The sequence below is a fragment of the Antennarius striatus genome, chromosome 2 (assembly GCF_040054535.1).
Source record: "Antennarius striatus isolate MH-2024 chromosome 2, ASM4005453v1, whole genome shotgun sequence".
NCBI classification, from domain to species: domain Eukaryota; kingdom Metazoa; phylum Chordata; class Actinopteri; order Lophiiformes; family Antennariidae; genus Antennarius; species Antennarius striatus.
In genome coordinates this window covers 5873104-5893794 of record NC_090777.1, presented here as the reverse complement: position 1 = coordinate 5893794, position 20691 = coordinate 5873104, and the positions used below count along the sequence as shown (strand labels likewise).

General features: G+C 39.3%; 1 protein-coding gene across 2 annotated transcripts in view; it reads right to left on the bottom strand.

The window, feature by feature from the left end:
• prkcz (protein kinase C, zeta) overlaps positions 1–20691 on the bottom strand; it is a 118466-nt gene that overhangs the window by 21098 nt on the left and 76677 nt on the right. For both annotated transcript variants that reach the window (XR_011037224.1, XM_068326184.1), the window contains exons 10-16: positions 14198–14295; positions 13149–13235; positions 10098–10233; positions 9132–9219; positions 8926–9045; positions 4772–4851; positions 3143–3232 (exon numbers count right to left, since the gene is read on the bottom strand). Coding sequence is in view for 1 of the 2 variants with exons in the window: in XM_068326184.1 (XP_068182285.1) it covers positions 3143–3232; positions 4772–4851; positions 8926–9045; positions 9132–9219; positions 10098–10233; positions 13149–13235; positions 14198–14295 (699 nt within the window). In the remaining variant the exon portion in view is untranslated. The remainder of the gene's footprint in view (positions 1–3142; positions 3233–4771; positions 4852–8925; positions 9046–9131; positions 9220–10097; positions 10234–13148; positions 13236–14197; positions 14296–20691) is intronic.

Below are 20691 nucleotides of genomic sequence, written 5' to 3'. Positions count from 1 at the left end.
TATAAGTACCTGGGACTGCAGCTAGACAGCAGACTGGACTGGTCACTCAACTCGAACTGTGTGTACAAGAAGAGGCAGAGTAGGATGTACTTCCTGAGGAGGCTGGCCTCCTTCAACATCTGTCCTAAGCTCCTTCTCATGTTCTATCAGTCCATAGTCTCCAGTGTGCTGTCATACGCCATTGTGTGTTGGGGTGGGGGGGCCAGGAAAAGAGATATGGACCGTCTGAACAGACTCATCCGCAGAGCGGGCTCAGTGGTCGGGCTGAGCCTGGACTCTGTGGATACGCTTCTGGAGAGCAGGACCATGTCTAAAGTTAAGGCTATCATGAACAACACCAGCCAGCCCCTACACACCACTTTGTCCCAGCAGAGAAGCACCTTCAGCGGCAGACTCTCTGTGGACTCTCCTCTCTGTGGAGGCGCTGTAACACAGCGCCTCCACAGAGAGGCTGAGGTCCTCCTTCGTGCCCCGTGCCATCAGGGGGTACAATGACTCTCTCAGGAGGAGCAGGGGGGAGGTGGCGAGGTCAGCACAGGGTTGAATGGATTTAATTTAATTTAATTTTATACTGTTTATATATATATATATATATATATATATATATATATATATATATATATATATATATTTTTTTTATACTGTTTTATATTTTAATTTTATACTGTTTATATTTTAATGTTATACTGTTTATATTTTAGTTATAGTTTAGTATATAAGTCCTGTTAGTGCTGCATGTGTCTGTTAGTGTAGTGTATGTCTTGCGGTATGTCCTGTGATGTCAGTGTTTCTTTTTCTCCTGGTGTTTATCCAGTATTATTCGTTATGTAATGCCTGAGCAGTGGATATATACAATTTCCTACGGGATTAATAAAGTATCTATCTATCTATCTATCTATCTATCTATCTATCTATCTATCTATCTATCTATCTATCTATCTATCTATCTATCTATCTATCTATCTATCTATCTATCTATCTATCTATCTATCTATCTATCTATCTATCTATCTATCTATCTATCTATTACTGCATTCAGACAGAGTTTAAATTACTGTGCTCTCACCAATGGTCTTTTTGACTGCAGTATAAGCATTGTTTGTCTTTCTCTACGATGGTTTTATCTGTGGAGCTGACAAGGCAGAGGATGATGTCTTTTTTTGTTGTAGAAGTGCAATAAAATAATTTAAATTTGTGGTGTTGTAGCCAGCTCTTTCTTGTGTTGAATTAAGTATCTGTCTGTGCTAAGGCCTGAGACAACCGGTCCAGTACTGTCTTGTGGTTGGATACAGGAGCACTAGATGTGCCAGACTGAGGTAAGACACTGTAGGTTGTCCTGAAACTCTCATGCACGTGCTTTAGAGGAGAGTTGGAAGAGCTCCCAGGGTCAGGGACAGCAGTGTGTCTTTTCCAAACAATGAGGCAGAGATGGTTCCTGTGAAAATTTTAATTTCTCTTTTTATGAAGAAATACAAGTGAAATTGACCATATTACAACAGTATCGGAGAAGTGTTGGTTTGTTGTGTACGTGTTATTAAGGAATGTCTTTCCCCTCTGTCACTGATGTATTTCTGTTCATTCATCTCTGGTTGTCTCATATAGGTGGTTGGTATCACTAAATTCTGCCGACGAGTTTGGCCTTGACATGCACCCATGTATTCTGTATGGGCTTAAGATCATGTGACTGACTAGACTATAACATCACAGAGACTCAAACCAGGACTGCTTTTTGTTGACGCTCCTGGTCTGTCTGCTTGGAAAATTGGCTCTTGTCATTTATTTTCACACAAACATTTCTGGTCTAGAAGGACCACTTTAATTTTATTCAGTTCTCCTTCATATTAATGGACTTATAGCACCAGCCCACCAACACCAGATGCGGAACCCACCCCATCTCATAATTTCCCTCCTCCATGTCTCACAGAAGCAGAGAAGCAATTCTGGTGGAATTCATCATCAGACTTATAGAACTAGGTTCTGGAACATTGTGACTCATCATTCCAGGGAGAATATGACTTTAACAGTTTCATGAAATGGAGACGCTTTGAGACATTTGAACAAAGATTATTGGCCTCAGTCTAGAGACAGTGTGGTCACACACTGAGAGGAATCATGCTGATCACCTGCCAGGACTTTGGCTCCGTGCAACTGATCACAAACTGGAACACACACAGACACTCTTTCTGCCTTTAGTATACTGTATGTGTGGAGATCAAACAATAACGCTCCTTTGATTTAACTATATTATAGTTCATATTTGTTTTGAACAGCAGACAGACTAAGGAGGGACAGACGGGGGGACGGACAAACAATCAGTCTGAAGTATACGTAGCTTAGAGGGTTTCTAAAGGTCATACAGACTGCTAATTTTATTTTCATTGATCTTTATACTATAACACCTTTCAAAGTTCCTTCATTCATTTTCTTTAACTGCACACATGTAAAAGTTATAGCAAATTTATTATTATTATTATTATTATTATTATTATTATAATACTCTATAGAGCTTTGTTGCAGAACTATTCAACCATATGCTTAAAAGCAGTAATTATCATATCTGTCTACAGAGATGTACCTGAGGAGATCAAGTGGACAGCTTCTGGTTCATTAAAATCACCTTCAGACAGGACAGTGTTTACTTAAGATTTATCTGATCATTATCTGATAAAAAAACAATTCAGAATGATTTATAACGCAGCTTTGCAGAACGTGTTTGGCTGGATGATTTCAGGTTAAGGGATACAATGACAAACAAACATATTCTGATAGGCAGATTGATTTTGAGTCATGCCTTGATCCAAGCCCTTCAGCTGGGCATCTGACCTATTTAAAGTTTAACAATGGATCCAGATGTTTCAGCTACCACACCTCTAATTATTAATTTAAAAGATAATCTCAACCCTGGTTTCAGTGATGACATTTCATTATGTTTTTAACCAGATTTTGTTGGGGTGACATTATTTTTGGAAACTCAGGCGGAGGGTCAGAGGATGCTTCTGCTGCTGACTCACGGCAAGTGTCAAAATGGATTGAATTCCTTATACTTGACATGAAATTCATCAGTTTACTTTTTGTGGAAATTGCTAATCATTCTGAGAAGATGACAGTAAAAAAATAATTGAAAGGTTAATTAAGTTCTTACCTGCTCCCAGTCTATACTGCGGAAGAATGTGTGTGATTTGATATCTGTGAAGCCCGTCTGGACCTGGCATCCCAGCCTCTCCTTAGGATCCTATTAGGACAAAGACAGCGTCAGGAGCGTAAACAGAACCAAGGGTTTTTGGAATATTGTCTAATTCACCATCAGTAATAAGTCCCAAGTCAACGTGTTCTGTTTGTCTTATCTGATTTCATACAAAACAACTTTCCGCAGAGAATGAATCAATACTGTATAACACCTGATGGTAGCGGTCTTCTCATTACAACAGCTAAGGTGATTTTTGCCAGATGCGGTGTTAATGGAAACATACAGACAGAACACATGGCAACAGGGATTTAAACATACTCTGAACCTCTTCAATCAACTGCCCCCTATAGTTTCAGGAAATAGCGCTTTACATTGTGATGCTCATGTTTTTGGTGGGAGTATTCCAGGATCAGATCGCACCAACTCAGATGGTAAGGGACTGTATTTACAATATCCCATACACACTTATAGTTTGGCTTTCACTGAATACTCTTAGAAAAATGTAAAATACACCGAATCAGTCAGGTGTAGTAAGGTTGCCAAGCAACCAACAGAGTTAACTTTGTGTCCTCTAATAGTTGATGAGTTACATTGAAACTTTCATCTTAAAACATGACAGCATTACTGAAATGGAGAAAACAAGGTGTGTATGAGTGAGAATGAGTGTAGTGCCCACGAAAATCACACAGAGTGGTTGTGCAAGCCTCGATGAAGACGTGGAGAAGAAGTAACAGTCACTGGTGAAGTTGTACTTTTAGTAGTAAATTCTAAATCTATTTCAACAAGAAACTGTTGTCTGTTTTGGAATCACATTAGGGGTTCCCCAAGAACAAGAACATACTTAGATCCCGACTGAAGTTGTGCCCTGCTGTTGTGTAAAAGAGCTAATCCTTTCTTTCCTCAACCCTAAAGTCAGACAAAACCATCAGCCATCTTTGGTGAAGCTGGCTGAGTTGGCTGAAAATCACTCTCGCCATTCCAATGTCAGTCTTTGTGGTCTTTGCTTGGCTAGGCTACGTTAGTTACCCTCTCGTTTGAGTTCTTTATTAAAGACACAGAAAAGAGATTGATATTGATCTTTTTACCTTATTCTTATACATTATTTAAATAATTACATTCCACAAATATTTCAATCTAGACATTTTCTCAGCAATTTGAGCTCAAGGTTTGTCATCCAAATTGAAGTATAGGAGCTACCTCTACTTTGCTTTCAAATGGAAAACTGATTATAAAACTATAAGTGCAAACAGAATCACAGATTTCAAACAAATGGACACTGCTCTTGTTCTTGGGGTTAGAAAAAACCCCAGCATTCCATTTTTAGAATCAAAATCAGAATCCTTTATTAATCCTATGAGGGGTAAAATGCTATTTTCAAAAAAAAATCTGAGATTGGTTAATGAGGAGTATAACCTATATCTCACATGCACATTATATTGATTTTATCTGTCATATGAACACATATTTGATCTAAAGTCACTTTCTGTTTGTTCATAACAGCAGTGGTCGACCATAATCCTACAGAATTTGACCGAGCAGTAAACAATACTAAAAGCAGGCTGGTTTGGAGAGGACTGTTGTCACCTTGTTTAGGAAGCCTTTGAGCACGCTGGCAGCTTTCACTGACAAAGACCTTGGGATGCGAATGGGCTTCTCCAGAATAACTGTTTGTCAAAAGAGAAGAGAGAGTGAAAGAAAGAAAAGGACAATTATTAAGTAGGTTGGAGGATGATTCACAGTCCAACATGTCTGTGACTGACCAACTCTACTGTGTGGGAGTCAAATTAAGGAGAACTCTTTTCGTCTCTCCCTTTTGAGTGCACATCCTTGAGATTCCCACAGCTCAACAAATGTCATACTATTACTTTGAGAATTAGTTGGTTTTTTCCCTCAAAGCCTGAATCCAAGGACGTTGTCCTGCTTCACACTGAGGTGACTAGAGTTTTTCTTCTTTCATTATAGCTCAAGGTGATTTATCCGATCTGTGCTGTAAGCCAACCATGGTTACTCCCAATCAAAAATGTGAGCGTGATAACAAAAAGAGAGTATGTTTACAAACACTGCATGTTTCTGGAGGTGGGAAAAAGCTGGAGAACCCAGAGAGAACCCACACTGACACAGGGAGAACATTCAACTCTACACAGAAAGAAATCAAACCTGGAACCTTCTTGCTGTGAAGCAACAGCATTTCTCACTGTGCTACCATCTATGAACAATGGTACATTGTTTAATTAGGTGCTAAACTATTTTAAGATGTGAAGGAAGCATTCATCTGTGGAGCTGGCTAAGAAAACCCAGTGCTTGGTAAAAAGCAAAAATTTGTAATCACACTAATATTACATTGAAGAATTGCTTCATTCAACTTACTCGTACATATTTTCTTTGATTTAAGGGAGGCCTCCTCTTCCCAGACTACTACTAGAGATTATTTCATTCATCTTCTTGAAGAGAAGCCAATTACAATCATCTTGTTTTCAGCCTGTTTTCCGAAATATGTGTTAGGGTTATGCTGGAGACTATCCCAGCTGGCTACTGGCTACTGGCGGGTTACAACCTGGACGAGTCGCCGGCTCATCACAGGGACAAATACCACGCTCACACTCACACCTAAAGACAATTTTGGAGTGACTTATTCACCTAACTTACATGTTTTTGGAGGTAGGAGGAAGCCAGAGAACCAGGAGAGAACCCATGCAGATACAAGGAAAACAAACAGACCCCAGTTGGTATCAAACCCCGAACCTTGTTGCTGTGAGAGAAGGTCACCACCCACCGCGCTACCATGCTGAAATAAAAATAACAAAAAAAGATCCAGGCGATGCACTACTCTGTGTCCTCTTCAGTTACTTGTCAGGTGCTCACAACATGCTCCTCAAGTGGCAGGCTACAATCAACAGGTTACAGGCCACAGGCTCTAGTCTGTAGACTACGAGCTACATCCTACACATGTGATTATTTATTAACTCATCAGTGTTACAGCCTGAGGAAAGAAAGTGTCCCTTTGCCTCGTGATTTAAGTACCCTACATGCAATCGTTGCAGGAATCAAACTACAGGCCGCATAATTGTTCATCTATTTCACTTATATATTTTTAGTGATTCTGTCCTACTATTCATTTTATACAATTATTTGTACTCTAATAAAAAAAGTCTACCATTCTTGGTTGTAGTTGTCTAGTGTGTATGTGGTGTACACTTAATGTCACCTAAATCTGGACATTAAGTGTACTCAGTGGAACACATGATCACTTTTAAAGAGAAACAGAACTACACATCTGTTTAGATTGATTGAAAGTTCACCACTCCTCAACACTTAAATCATTGAGCCATTATATTATTACATTTAAACAGCACACTTCAAGGGGAGTAGTACTAGTGGCCGGAGCCCGCACAGAAGCAGCTGTCTTTCCAAAGGTCTGGAGTCAGCATGTGGAGCACTGATACCCTAAACAGGGTTTGGCAGTGTACTGCTAGATAGCATATGGGTGGGTGGCTCCTAGAAAGGGTTGGGCCCCATTGGAAGGATTTTTTCCAAGTACCTGCTGTTTCACTAGTAAGACCACCAGGAGGATGGCGTTGGTAGCAGATGCTAACTATCTATAGTGCTATGCCATGTTCCAGACAGCAGAGACGATGAGTCTCACGAGGCTCCTGAGGTTGGAAGAGTGACTGTTCTGGAGGGCTGAGTGGTTAGGAGTCGGGGGGGGGGGGGGGGTAAAGGTTGTGTACATAAAATATATCAAACAAGAGGGTGTGATCACACTATACTTTTTCTTTTTTAAACCATTGACAAGCTGACAATGATTACAAAAAAACAACTGCAACAACATAATCTTTTAGCTCATTTCCTGTTTTACTGTAAAAGTTAATGACCCACGTCACACATCTCTTCACACTTCAGCTTTTTTGTATTCGGACCTCTGTCTTGCCTTTCAGTTGGTCTGTTTGCTCCCTGTGATTTGCCTGTTCCTACCCTCGCCATTCCGCTTCTCCATTTTCTGTTGGAGCTTGTTTAAGATTATTTAAATGATGTATTGTTCATGTTATTTGAGTTTGCATTTGACTGTTTTTTATTTGTATAAAATGTGATCATTACACCAAACAGAACCTTTTACGGTTCATATGGATGCTGAAATGTTTTGAGTTTGATAATATAATTTGCTACATGCAAATCTTTCCTACATCTTGCAGTGAACATTGAAACATTTTGTTTGTTCTTAGGATGAAGCAACAATAATTTATAGATAAAAAAGAAAGAAAAAAAAGTGGTTTTGCCGGTTTGTATCTTTGTTTTCTGCCTTGATATCATATAATTCTATTTTACATATATAGATGACAATAATGGATGACATTAATAGCAGCCAACAAAGAGCACCAAACAAAGTATCAATATCTTAGCATCTTCTGTATAAAGCATCCAGAACATGAGCTAGGAATTTTTTAGATTAAAAAAATCTACAGTCATCTTAAACTACAGAAAATTAAGTTAGATTAAATCTAGTTACATGAGTGTTTCTTACTGAGCTCACACAGGTGGTGTCATGACAAGGATGTTAGATATACTGCCTCCATTTTTCATTAGTCATCAAAAAAACAACCAGTGCAATAAGTAAAATCAAGAAATACAACAGCACAGCACTGTTTAACTTACATAATGTATGTATGTATGTATGTATGTATGTATGTATGTATGTATGTATGTATGTATGTATGTATGTATGTATGTATGTATATATTGCTCCATATAATTTTTTAAAATTACTGTAATATTAATCAGTCACAAAAATGAGACGAGATTTAAAAAAAACAATATCAAATACTAATATTACTGTGTCTTCCATCCACATTTTTCACCTCAACCTAATGAGCAGGAAAAAAACACTCCTGAGGGAGGCAGTGTATGGTTCTTCACCAGAAATTCATTGCATTTTTTATTTGCCGTTTTTTTTAATGTGAATTAAATTAATTATTTACCATTCCAACCCAGAGTTGTATTTGTAGATACAGTATCTGCAATTTAAATAAAGTAAAATACTTAACATATCAAATCTGCTCTTATTCTACCAGACTTAAGAACTAAGTCCTATTATAAGCAACTTGATTCACCTATATTGTACAGAAAACCAGGAATTGCTCCAATCATTTTGCTTCAAGCTCCAACAGTGTGAGCTGTTCATTTTCCAGCTAAGAGTCGGAGGCGTCCCTCCAGCTCCGGGTCTACAACCACCTCAGCTTCTCAAGCTGGCAGGCCTTATTGCACACAGCAATTTACCAGCGTTCAGCACAAGAGACGCCAGTAGCAAAACAGTGGCAGTGTGATCGTAACCAAACAGAAAACCAAAGCATCAAACCAGAAAAGAAGGCAGTCCAAGTCTGTCATAATGCTATGACTAATTTTATTCAGAAACCACAGTAAATTGAATTGAGATGTACCATTAGAGTACTAATCAACATTTGACAGAAATATGTCAACAGGTAGGTAGTGACTACAGCATTTAATAAGTTTGAACAATAACGCTTCCCTTACCCCATTTATTTCTGGGGTACATCACCATTAAGTACATACATCAAAGATTATTGGTACACCACATGAGCCAAGGTTCACTGAATCATAAAAGCTCCAGTCGGTGGTAAGAAAAAGGTCTTTTCCAGTGGAAATAGCTTCCTGAACAATGGTGCCATCCAGAATCATGTAAATATGTATATTACATGATGCATTGTTAAATTTCTTTGTCTCACCTTGAAACAGGTACTCCTCTGTGTTCATGTCAGGGTTGTCTGTGATAATGTCAAATGGGGATCTCCCAGCCATCATCTCAAACATCAGCACGCCCAGAGCCCACCAATCCACACTGAAGCCTGGAAGACAAGATACACTACTGACCTATGGGTTACTTGACGAGTGTTTGCATGTGAACTGATCCCAGTGAGTCTTCTGTCCTCACCATAGTCCTCTCCTCTCAGGATCTCAGGTGCAATGTAGTTGGGGGTTCCACAGAAGGTACTAGTGGTGTCACCTGGTCTTATCCCCTCCTGAGGGAAGAAAAGGAGAAGATGAAGAGGAAGTCAAGGTGCGGTAAACACAGCAACGACTAAGCGGTTGTGTGGAAAATGCTTTCAAACTTGCTCTACTGAGAGCTATATAAGATGAAATGAAATCAACTTTATTGATCCACCGTGGGGAAAATTATTTATCCACTGTAGTATTTGTCATTTGGTTGTTAATCACATGCAACGTATATGTGTGCAGGCCTGTGACACACACGCACGCACGCACGCGCACACACACACACACACACACACACACACACACACACACACACACACACAATGTGCGTTTAAGCATGCAGATCTTTCTTGGTGCGCCCCAGTGACCAACTTATAAATGGGACAGTGCCTTGCTCAAGGGTACCTCGGCAGTGCTCAGTAGGCACTTGGTCTTGAGCTGGCCACCCTTCGGTTCCCAGCCCAAGAATAAGTGGACAGAGCTACTGCCGCCCCTGCTTGATGATCCCCTGCTAACAGTTATTACTTTTTACCAGTTCCATTTTGATTTAAAGAATCATGTTAACTTTTCTATATACGACTCCCATCCATCCACGTGCAGTGCTGTGCATCAGTATCACTGGAACATGCCCTGAAGCTCCCAGAGAACCAGAGGTAAACACACTGCAAAGCTTTCAATGGCTGAATTGTGGTCTCAATATTGTCATGAATTGTAGCTTTCTCCAGAGGAAGACCACCTGTCCAATGTGGCCCCTTGTCTTTAGTACCTTTAGTGGTCGGTTTAGATAGGTTTGACTGTATGTGTACGAACATGAACTGTGGTTGACTAGAAGGACAGAGGTCTTGCTAGTATTTCTAATGTGGGTAAAATTTTGTATTCTTCCGAAAATCAATGCATCTCCTACCTTGCACATTCCATAGTCTGTCAGCTTTATGTGTCCTTCATGATCCAAGAGAACGTTGTCCAGCTTTAGATCACGGTAAATGATGCCCTTTTCATGTAGGAAGTTCAAGGCAATACAGATTTCAGCGGCATAAAATCTATGGAAAAAGTGAAGACATGTCGGACAAAAACAACTGAAAAACAATTCAAATTTAAAGCCGTTTTTGTGTTGGTTTAGTGTACATTTAGATCTGATGATAGGCCAGCGATGAGTTTCACAAAGTGCACTCGCCTGTGCATGTTAATGACTCAACCTTCAGAGGATTAGAGGGTGCACCTTCCATAATAAATGGATGTTCGCCTGCTACCAGTGAACATCCTTGATGTCATGAATTCTTTTTTTTTTTCTGCCGCTTCATTCGCCGTAGCAGGTCACGGGGAACTGGAGCCTATCTCAGCTGGCATAAGGCATGAGGCGGGGGACACTCCGGGCACGACGTCAGTGCACAGCGGAGCCACACACAAAGACAGACAACCATGCACACGCACACACACTCACTTCTACGGGCAATTTGGGAACGGCCAATCAACCTGAAGCTCATACTTTTTGGAGGTGGGAGGAAGCCGGAGAACCCGGAGAGAACCCACGCAGACACGGGGAGAACATGCAAACTCCGCACAGAGCGGGACTCGAACCCGGAACCGCCGTGTTGTGAGGGGACAGCATTACCCACTGTGCCACCATGCCAACCCTTGATGTCATTCCTTAATGTAAATGTCACACGGTTCTAACTTTATATATTTGGGGATGCATTAATTGATAATGCAGTCTCTAGAGGGCACTGAGATAATGGTCAGTGTGTTCTGAAGAAATTTGCTCTTACACCTCTCTCTCTCTCTCTCTCTCTCTCTCTCTCTCTCTCTCTCTCTCTCTCTCTCTCTATCTAAATGACAACAGCCTGAAAGAGGCTGTAACAGAATAATATGATATGCAAAAGATAAAAAAGAAGAGATGATGGTGGAGAATGGATAATTGTTTTTTTCTTAATTTTTTCTGTTTTTTTTTTCAGTTTGATAAATGTTAAAAAGATTAGATGTTTCTTTGCTCAGAAAACGCGGATTACAATTGAAAATCTTCTTACGTGAATCCCCAAAAGAGATTCACGTAATCTCCACGTAATGTCCATTCACATGTCAATGTGATTATTTTGTAAGTTGACTTTTATGAATAAACTTGATGTTAAAAATCAAAAATCAAAATCTCTATATATGTATGTATATATATGTATATATGTATATATATACATATATATATACATATATGTATATGTATTTATGTAAATATAGCTTAAAAGTATTGTTATTATATAGACCATTACATTTCTATCAATCTTTAAACCCTGCATGCACTTGTGTGTGAGTCAGTATTATTTTTCCATTTCATGTGTAGTTAGTGTGCTTTCTGTGTCTTGGAGATAAGCCTTCATTAACACCGATGAGCTTCTCTCCATCAAACTGCCGTATTCATATTTGTCAAACACTGAGGGAAAGAGAGGTTTACTGGAGATGTTCAAGAAAAATCACAAATTCCACACTGCTCCCCCTCAGTTTTAGTGTGACAGTCTCTGTGTGCCCTTGTTTCATTACTTGCATCAGACTGATAGGAGCTGGGGCCTATCAGCTATGCCATCCTTGGCTCACTGGGCCGCCTCCCCCGTAGTGCGGGGGGATTGCGGCAGAGCTCTCTCATAGCGCTGCTCATGAATATGTACAATCATTATAAGTGATTAACACACTGCTTTGCATATGTACAGCCTGTCTCCTGAATACAGATTGCAGGGGCAGATAGTGGCCCCAACGGTGCCTCTCTTAATCATCGAGCCTTTGATCCAGCATTTATCTAAGCTGCAGTTGAAGTGCACTGCAAAGACACAGGCACAATGAATTATGGGTGCTCATTATATTTCCCAGAGGTGTGGAAAAAGTGTTAAGTTGTGCTTTAACGTTGTTTCCACAATCAGGAAGAGCTATGGAAGCATCCCATTAAGCAGTACTCCGAAGAAGTAGTGAGGCTAAACAACGATGAAAGTAAAGGTACTGCAAACACCTCTTACACCAGCGCTTCTCAAACAGTGGGGCGCGCCACGCTACGGGGGCGTGGTGAAATGCCAGAGGGGGCGCGTATAACCCTTGGGAACATGCTTTTTTTGCCATACTAGAAAAAAAATGTAATTTCACATCCGCTGGAGTAGTTAGAAGTGTCATTCTCATTGTCAGTTGTGCACAGGGAGTAGTAGCTCGAGAAACTATGAAGAAGTGTCTATAGCGCTGGGCTTCACTGTGGCGACAGACCGATGTGTTTACTGTGTCCATTAACGCTGGCAGCGGACAGCATGAAGCCTCATAAATTAAGGCGCCACTTAAAGACATTACACCCCAATTATACTGATAAGCCGCTGGACTTTTTTCAACAAAATCGTGCCGAATATTGCTTTCATAACAGAAAATAATTGAGAAACACTGCCTTATAGCAATGCCATGACAAAATGGACCCTTACGGCCACCACGAGATTTGTATGTTTGTTAGTTTGTTTGCAATTTTGGTAAAATATGCCAATTAATTTTTGTGTATATATGAGGTAATTTGGGAGGTGATTGGATTTTGAGATCTATCTTGTAGATGGTATGGATCCATAATTCTGACTGGTGTAACCCAATGTCATTCCTTCCTCTTTCTCAGATTGGATGATATGTTTCTCACATAAAAAAGTTCTTTTGTCTGTGTGAGAATCGTCATCTATGACAAGCCAACCAGAGGCAGAGTAGGATTGGTAAAGCTCACCTGCATTCTGCACCAGGCAGTTCACTCCAGTGTAGTCAGTAAATTCCAAAGTAAAAGCAATTTCACCAGCTATACATTTATAAATGTCTGTGTATTCATACATCAGTCAAGACATACTGCATGTCAAGAATGTCAATGGTTACTCCTTAACCCAGAAGCTGAAATGCTGGCCGGGTATTAGAACTCTTAATCATCTACATAAACAGGTGTTGTATTCATCTGTATGGTTACCTTGCATGCTCTTCAGGAAGCTTCCTTTGTCGTTGCATATGAAACATCAAGTCTCCACCATTTACATAATCAATCACCAGGAATAACCTAAAAACCAAAATGACAAAATCCATCAGTATAACTATCTAAACTTAGATTAACACAATGTATCTGTGTTTACAGTATTTCACACGTAATAGTATGTCTTCAGTGTTTGTTTATATTTTAATGATTTAAATCAGTGTGCTTCTCACTAAAATATATCCATACATTTATGAATATGGTTATCACTTTGACACCAAGTGCCATGGTTTAATTGAACAGTTTATTTGTTTTCATTTGGGACATAGCTGTGTTCTGTCAAAGAATGAGGTGAGGCCACAGAGTGACCAATGAAAATCTGATCTGAGGATGGAACATTATATGACATATCTGCCCCTCAGTGGACATGAGTGACACTTCTCTGGAAAAAGTTCATGTTAAATTCTTTACATGTGTATAAATAATTTAGAGACTAAATGCAAAATTTGGGTGCCTGAGGCTTAGGTGAGCGTCATTAGAGCGTCATTCAATCATTGGAAGGCTGGTGGCTTGAGCGATCTGGTCCAAAAGGTCAAATGCAGAGCAAAACTTGCTTTCCAGGGATCAATAAAATATTCAAAAAAAAAAAAAGAAACGAAAAAACAACCCCTGACCTGACCTTTAACCACTCTATGATACACAGTGGGCAACATACAGTAAGCAAACTGACAAAAACCAGAGCTGTGTTCACTATATATTGACTGTTTACAGAAAGGTGTGGCTCTTAAAGTTGTTGTGGATATTTTGGATATGAGAAGATCACTTTGAACCAAAAGCATATAATGTGAAGATAGGGAGATTCATATGATCACCCTAATCCAACAGAAGTGAAAAGAAGTAGTTAGTAGTAGCTATAAAATAATTAAGTACATGATCTCCATTGAACTGCAGGAATTAACATGTCCTGAGAAGGAGAAGTACTGGGAAGTTCTATACTCAAGTTGGAAGTAAAATGTGTCATCTAACAGCCAGATTCCTCGAACTCTTACCGACTTTCCGTCTGGAAACAGGAATGGAGACCTACAAGGAATGGATTGGTGGATGCCTGCTCAAACACATGCTTCTCTGTCTGCACCCAGTCGATGTCCTGAAGAAATAAGAAGAGACAGTCATTTATGTTGAAATGAACAGACCGGCATAAGTGGTAGTCACTTACAGGAATAATATTTAGACTGGTTCATTGAATGGAACTTGAACAGCACAGCAAAAGAGAGCAAGAAAGTCTAGATGACAAACCAATATTAAATACAATCCAGTAGTTAGTCAGTGAAGGAAGATTGAACTTGACTTGTTGAAAACCATATTCAGACAAAACATTTTTATTTCTCTGTAGAATGAGTGGAAAGTAGCAGATTGAAAGTAAGAGTAAAAGACACACCAGGGCTATGGTCAATAAAATTCAGAAAACAACACACGAGGGTGACATGGTGGTTCAGTAGGTAGCGCTGTTGCCGCAGGGTACAAAGGTTAATGGTTCAATTCCCTCCTGTGCAGACATTGTACGTTTCCCTCATGTCTGCGTGGGTTCTCTCCGGGTTCTCCGGTTTCCTCTCAACTCCAAAAACAAGGAGTTTGGATGAACTGATTGCACCAAATTGTCCGTAGGTGTAAGCGTGGGTGTAAGTGGTTGTCCGGGTTGTACTCCACCTCTTGCCGGTAGTTGGCTAGGATAGATTCCGGCAAACCAGTGACCCGCAAGGTCGATAAGTGGTTGCAGAAGAGAGGATTTGAGTAAATTGGAACTATAACATTCATTGGAACTATATGGAGACATCCTAATATGATATGGCAGACAGACGTAAAATTGAGTAAAATTAAGTAAACTTGTTTCATTTTTTCCTGTGTATGTTTTTGAAAACTGATGTACAGTATAATTGAGAACGAGTTAACTTGAAAAATGTAAGTGGAGGTATACTTTACCTGTATTTTATTTTGTTAATGTGCTGTTTTTATGTCCTGTTATTGTTTGTGGTAAGTCTTGGGGATTTTTACTTTGTTATTAAGAGTAGTAATGGCTTTAAATAAACTCAAATGAGCTCAAATGATGATTATAGGTTGAAATTTAATAAATAAGCACCTACCAACAACTCAGCTTACGAACCACTTCTCGGTAGGTCAATAAATAATTTTGCACTATACTGTATGTAGGGTTAGTGATCTTCAGGGGGAATAAGTATGACAAAAAGCAGGATAGGCAAGACCAGAAACACACACTGAAACACACTCAAGCACACACACAATCTTACACACAGTTGTACAGAGACACACACACACGCACGCACGCACGTACGCACGCACACACACACACACACACACACACAGAATTGGGGCTTGACACAGGGTATATAAGAAGGTTCATTTGAAGAAAAAATCACGGCTGTTGGAAGTTTGGCATCCTGTGGACATACTACGAAAAGTGTCCAGTGTCCTTATGTTAATGTGCACACATAATCAGTATTTAACAGATGTAATACAGGTCAAGGGGTCTCAGTCTTGTGAGAACCTGTTGTATTGTCAAGATTATCCCCTGTGGCTGCTGAATGTCTTCTTTATCATTTGAGTCTCAACTTTTTCACAACTTCTTCAGCTACTGATTAAAATCACGTTTTAATGTGATCGGTCATTTATTATTTAAAATTCACTAAAATAAATGAAAAATATGATGACAATGTTTTGTGATTTCTATCAAGGCAGTTACCATCAAGAAACAGGCGCTTCAGGTTAAGTGGTTGGTCTCAAGCGTGTGCGTGTGTTTGTCTGTGTGTGTCTGTGGCTCCGTGGTGCACCGGCGTCGCACCCGGAGTATTCCCTGCAGTACCCCTGGTAGCAACAGCGACAGCGGATGAAGCGGTTAAGAAGATGAATGAATGAATTACTAATAGCATTTTCTGGAATAATTTTAGCCCTCTGATGTCTGGTTTAATGGATAACACTGGTCTGTATGTGCTTGCCAGCTCAGTCAGCCGTCAGACTCGCAACTAATGGAAAACAGAAGGTGCAAATATGGACATAATTGTGCAGTTTTAAATTATTAGTAGCATTAGTTAGGAGTTTTGTCAAGTAGCTCAGGTTCGGAGTGGAGTGCAGTCCTCCAACCACTGAAAGGTTTTCTGTGTGTAAACAATGTGGCTCCTGATGAGCAGGTGGGATTTTATGATATGCATGGTTGTGATGGGTGAATGTTGGCTTGTGTTGCAAAGTCATTTGAGAAGTCAGTCAAATTAAAGGTGTTATATAAATAATTTAAGATTTTAGAATTATAATAACATTTTAAAATTTTCATTAAATGGAGGATGCATATTGTAATACACAGTAATTTACATTTAATTTTACAAGCGGAATGTGTTTCCACTATACCAATGCAAAATGTTTAATGTGTTTTAATATAATTTAGGGAAATTTTATTTGTTCATTTATGAAATACATGCCTCATGAAACACCTTTTAAAGTGTAGACAAATAACTATGGGTTTTTGGAAGTCAGACTTTAAAATCATTACCTTCCTTAAATAATGACCGAAATCCTTTTTTGAGAAAAATCACTTTTTTTTTTTCCCTAAATCATGTCTTCATGATGCTGGCCACCTCTGACAACACTGCCTGCATCGTTAGTTGAACAGATCATGCAATTCTATCCATGTAGTACAATATAATGGCCTATGTCAAGATTATGATTTAGAGTGTTGGGGTTTTGTTTGCCAAAGTCAAAAGACAATGTGACCTAGGCAATTTTATTGCTTTTTTAGTAAAGCAAGCAAGTTCTTCTTGTGTTCTTCAAGAATAACAGAAAATTACCTAGCTACCTGAGTTATTTCCATGATTCAGGGCTCGTCTACTATTGGTAAGTGATGAGATTTTATTATAATAAAGTCCGGACCAGGCCTTAGCCCGGGCACATGGGAGCAAAATGAATCCAAAGAGAAATGTCTCAAAAGAATAGCAGATAAGATCGAGGTAGCATAGAAATCAATGCTAAGGCTATGGGTCCTCCCTGAAACTCGAAGTTCTGTCAGCGAGTCTCAAGTCAAAACTACCAAGTTATTCAAGAGGACAAGACGATTTGGACAATGAACACATTGCCATTCTAGTCACAAAGGTTGACACAAAGCAAAGAAACATTGCTGAGGAATCACAATGCAATTTAATTTGATGCAGAAGCACAGAAACCAAAAAAAAACAAGACGTTCCTTCACCCAGAAGAATCATCTCCCAACTACATGGGGGCATCAACAGCAGTGTTAACTACTGGAGTGAAAGTTGTTGGGGTACAAAACTCTGATACATACGATTTTTCACAAAGTTGTTCCATGAAGAGGACTATACGATATTTATTCTGTGAAATGATCACTGTGATGTTTGTGTTTTCATTCAAGTAATGGAATATCAGTAATGCGACGCACATGTCACCCAGTGAGATGAAGCGAGGCATAAGTAATCCGATGAAAAGGATTCTGCAAATAATGAGATAATGTTTGTTTGGACAATGGCTTTACAGGATGTGCTTCTGTGTTTCAAATACTCATGCCATCAACCTGTTTTACAAAATGAAACTACCGATCCAAAATCCTCTTTGACTTGAAATCTGCTACATTATGGACAAACAGGAGGCCAAATTTAGTGAGGCATTTGCACACCTTTATTATTGCCATTTTGAAGATGTGACTAAAGATCAACTAGAATATAAAGCGATCACAGTATAGAACGAAAGTGGTGGTTATAAGAACCACTTTATATGTGTTGTGAATGGAATCTCTGACCTTGCAAGGGAATTGGGATATTACGGGATAATAGTTTCAGACGTCTTCACCTTGAGAGACTATATCTTCATGCTACAGACTAAAAGAAACAGGCAATCACCTGAAACTGGATCTTACTTGCTGACCAGGCAAAAAAAGCTGAAGTCAACGGTGTGTGTGTGTGTGTGTGTGTGTGTGTGTGTGTGTGTGTGTGTGTGTGTGTGTGTGTGTGTGTGTGTGTGTGTGTGTGTGTATTAGGCCTGTATGTGTGTGACATTGTGCATGTGTTTCAGTGTGAAAAGAATTTCCCCACTTGGGATTAATCAAGCACCCTTCTTCTTCTACCGTTCCTGACAGACCTGTCTTGTGGCGTAGCTGGTGCGTCTGATGACTATCAACCAGCTGAAGTTTGACTTGTTCACAGCGCAGTTCGAGAAAGTTGTGAGAAAGCCTAGCCTGAGGCAAAGATGGTTTTATGCTGATTCAAGTTGATCTTAATGTTTTATGTGAGCTCTGGTCGAGTGGGGCTAAACGCTCAGTACCCCATGTTGCACTTCAGCACCCTTATTAAGAACAGCCTTGTTAATGCGATGACAATAGAGACCCCATGTAGTGCGTATGATACCAAATTCTGTGTGGTTGATCCCTTTTATGAGAGGAATCTATAATGATGTACAACATGCCTCACTGGAGATTTCACCCAATGTTTCCGCAGATCCCTGACACACTGTCAGGCTTTAGAGTACTACACATTAATTATTCAAATACCATGCATAAATAAATGAAAATGAGATGTCCAAAGAAAACATGAGTAGTCAATTTCTTAAAATCATTTTTGTGAGTGTAAAATTTTATCTTTAGTAAAGAATCAATTCTGAGAAGTAACACAAGAGCGTATGTGTTAAAAACAGAGCTTGTGAGGGAGGTACAGCGATGAAGTCTGTCATATTACTTATAGTGTTTTGGATTGGCTGTACAAATACCAGCCTAAGCAACAGTAATAATGAGCCGCACTACATGACTTGCTCTTATAAGTTAAACAAAAATGCCATCTAGTGGGCTTGTATTACACGACATGACGAGAAAAGATGAGCACATCAGTCAGGCCTGAATTCTCTCCCATATTATTCTTTTTAAAGTCATTTTGTCTTATTAATTCATTTGATTACTATTTTGTACTGATTTGTTTGTTTTAAGATATTTTTACAATGTGGAATATTTACAGATCACTCTGTAACCAGTCATTGTAACCATAGTTATAAACTTTTTAACTATTTAATAATAAAAAAGAAACATCACAAAAAAACACTTAAGGTCATGCAAAGTTATTGAGATTTATCACTTCAATGATGCATCCATCTTATTTTATGAAAAGTATTGTTATCGTTATCGACAATACTGGCCCGTATTTACTTGGAATCATATCAATGCTAAAATATGCAGTATAGCGCACAATCACACCTATGCACCTCACTTATGCAGCCATATTTCTTATTTTTTGAGCCTTCTGCAGACTTTTTCTATAAGGAATGATTTCCATGTCAAGCTCATCCAAAAACCCATCACAGGCAAACAGATGTTAACCAACCTGACTTCAACTCCCCCTCTGACTCAGCCCTGCAAGTTTTCTACTACACTCCTTCTCATTTGTGCCGACGCCACTTTGTCCCAATTTTCCCCCTCAATTCTTCAAAAATTCCATACCATCTCTCACTCCTTTCTGCAATCTCATCTAATCTAATTTCAGTTTTCTTTTTCGGTGCTCTCTCTTTTGAACTGTAATACATGTAATCCCTGTGTCCTTCTGTTCCTCACCGATTCCTGCTCAGTTGTGTTATAGTACATAGACTAACAGTATTGGTTTCCTGAGCCAAGAACCAGAGCCCTGCTGCTTTTCAGTTAGAAAACCTGGTTGGAGACAAATTTCCACACACATGAAAAAAGTCAAAAACATAAATGTAAAAAAAAAAAAAATCTCTAAAATAATTTCCTCAATCGTGAACTACCTAAGCAACTATCTTTTATATAGTCATGTGAAATAATTACGATACCTCAATAAATATTCAGTTCTTCAATGTTAAATCTCTTAATTTCTCTTAATTGCTTAATTAAAAGTGATTTTCCTGCTGGTACACTATAAAATTAACCTAGTTATTAAACAAAAGATAGCAAAAGAACATACTCTGAGGAAGAAATTAGAACACCCTACTCATTAACACTTAGTGCTACCCACATTGGCTGGAATAATTTCAGTGAGATGCTTCTTGTAGCAATTCTCCAGTCTTCAACTATGGTCTGAGAAAAGTTTTCTCCATCCTCAACGCAGAATTCTTTCGGGTGAGATGTTTGAGGGGTTTCTTGTCTGTATAGCCTGTTTAAAGTCAACCCACAGCACTTCAATGGGATACAGTCCTTGGTGTATTTCTTTATGTTTTGGATCACATTCATGTTGCTTCAGCTTGAACATTTTTACAGATGGTCTCACGTGTTCTCAAGTGGGAATAAATGTGAGGGTTTCCTGATTTATTCCTCACCAGGAAACAGCCATAAACGAGACGAATGCAGTCATCCCTTCTTCATAAAAATTAATGGATGTTGACATCCATCCATACATCCATCCCTGTTTAACCGCTTATCTGTGTACGGGTCGTGGGAGCAACAGTCTCAGGAGGGATGTTCATACTTCCCTCTCCCTAGACACCCTAGACACCGTCCATGGCTGCACGGTGGCGCAGTGGTTAGCACTGC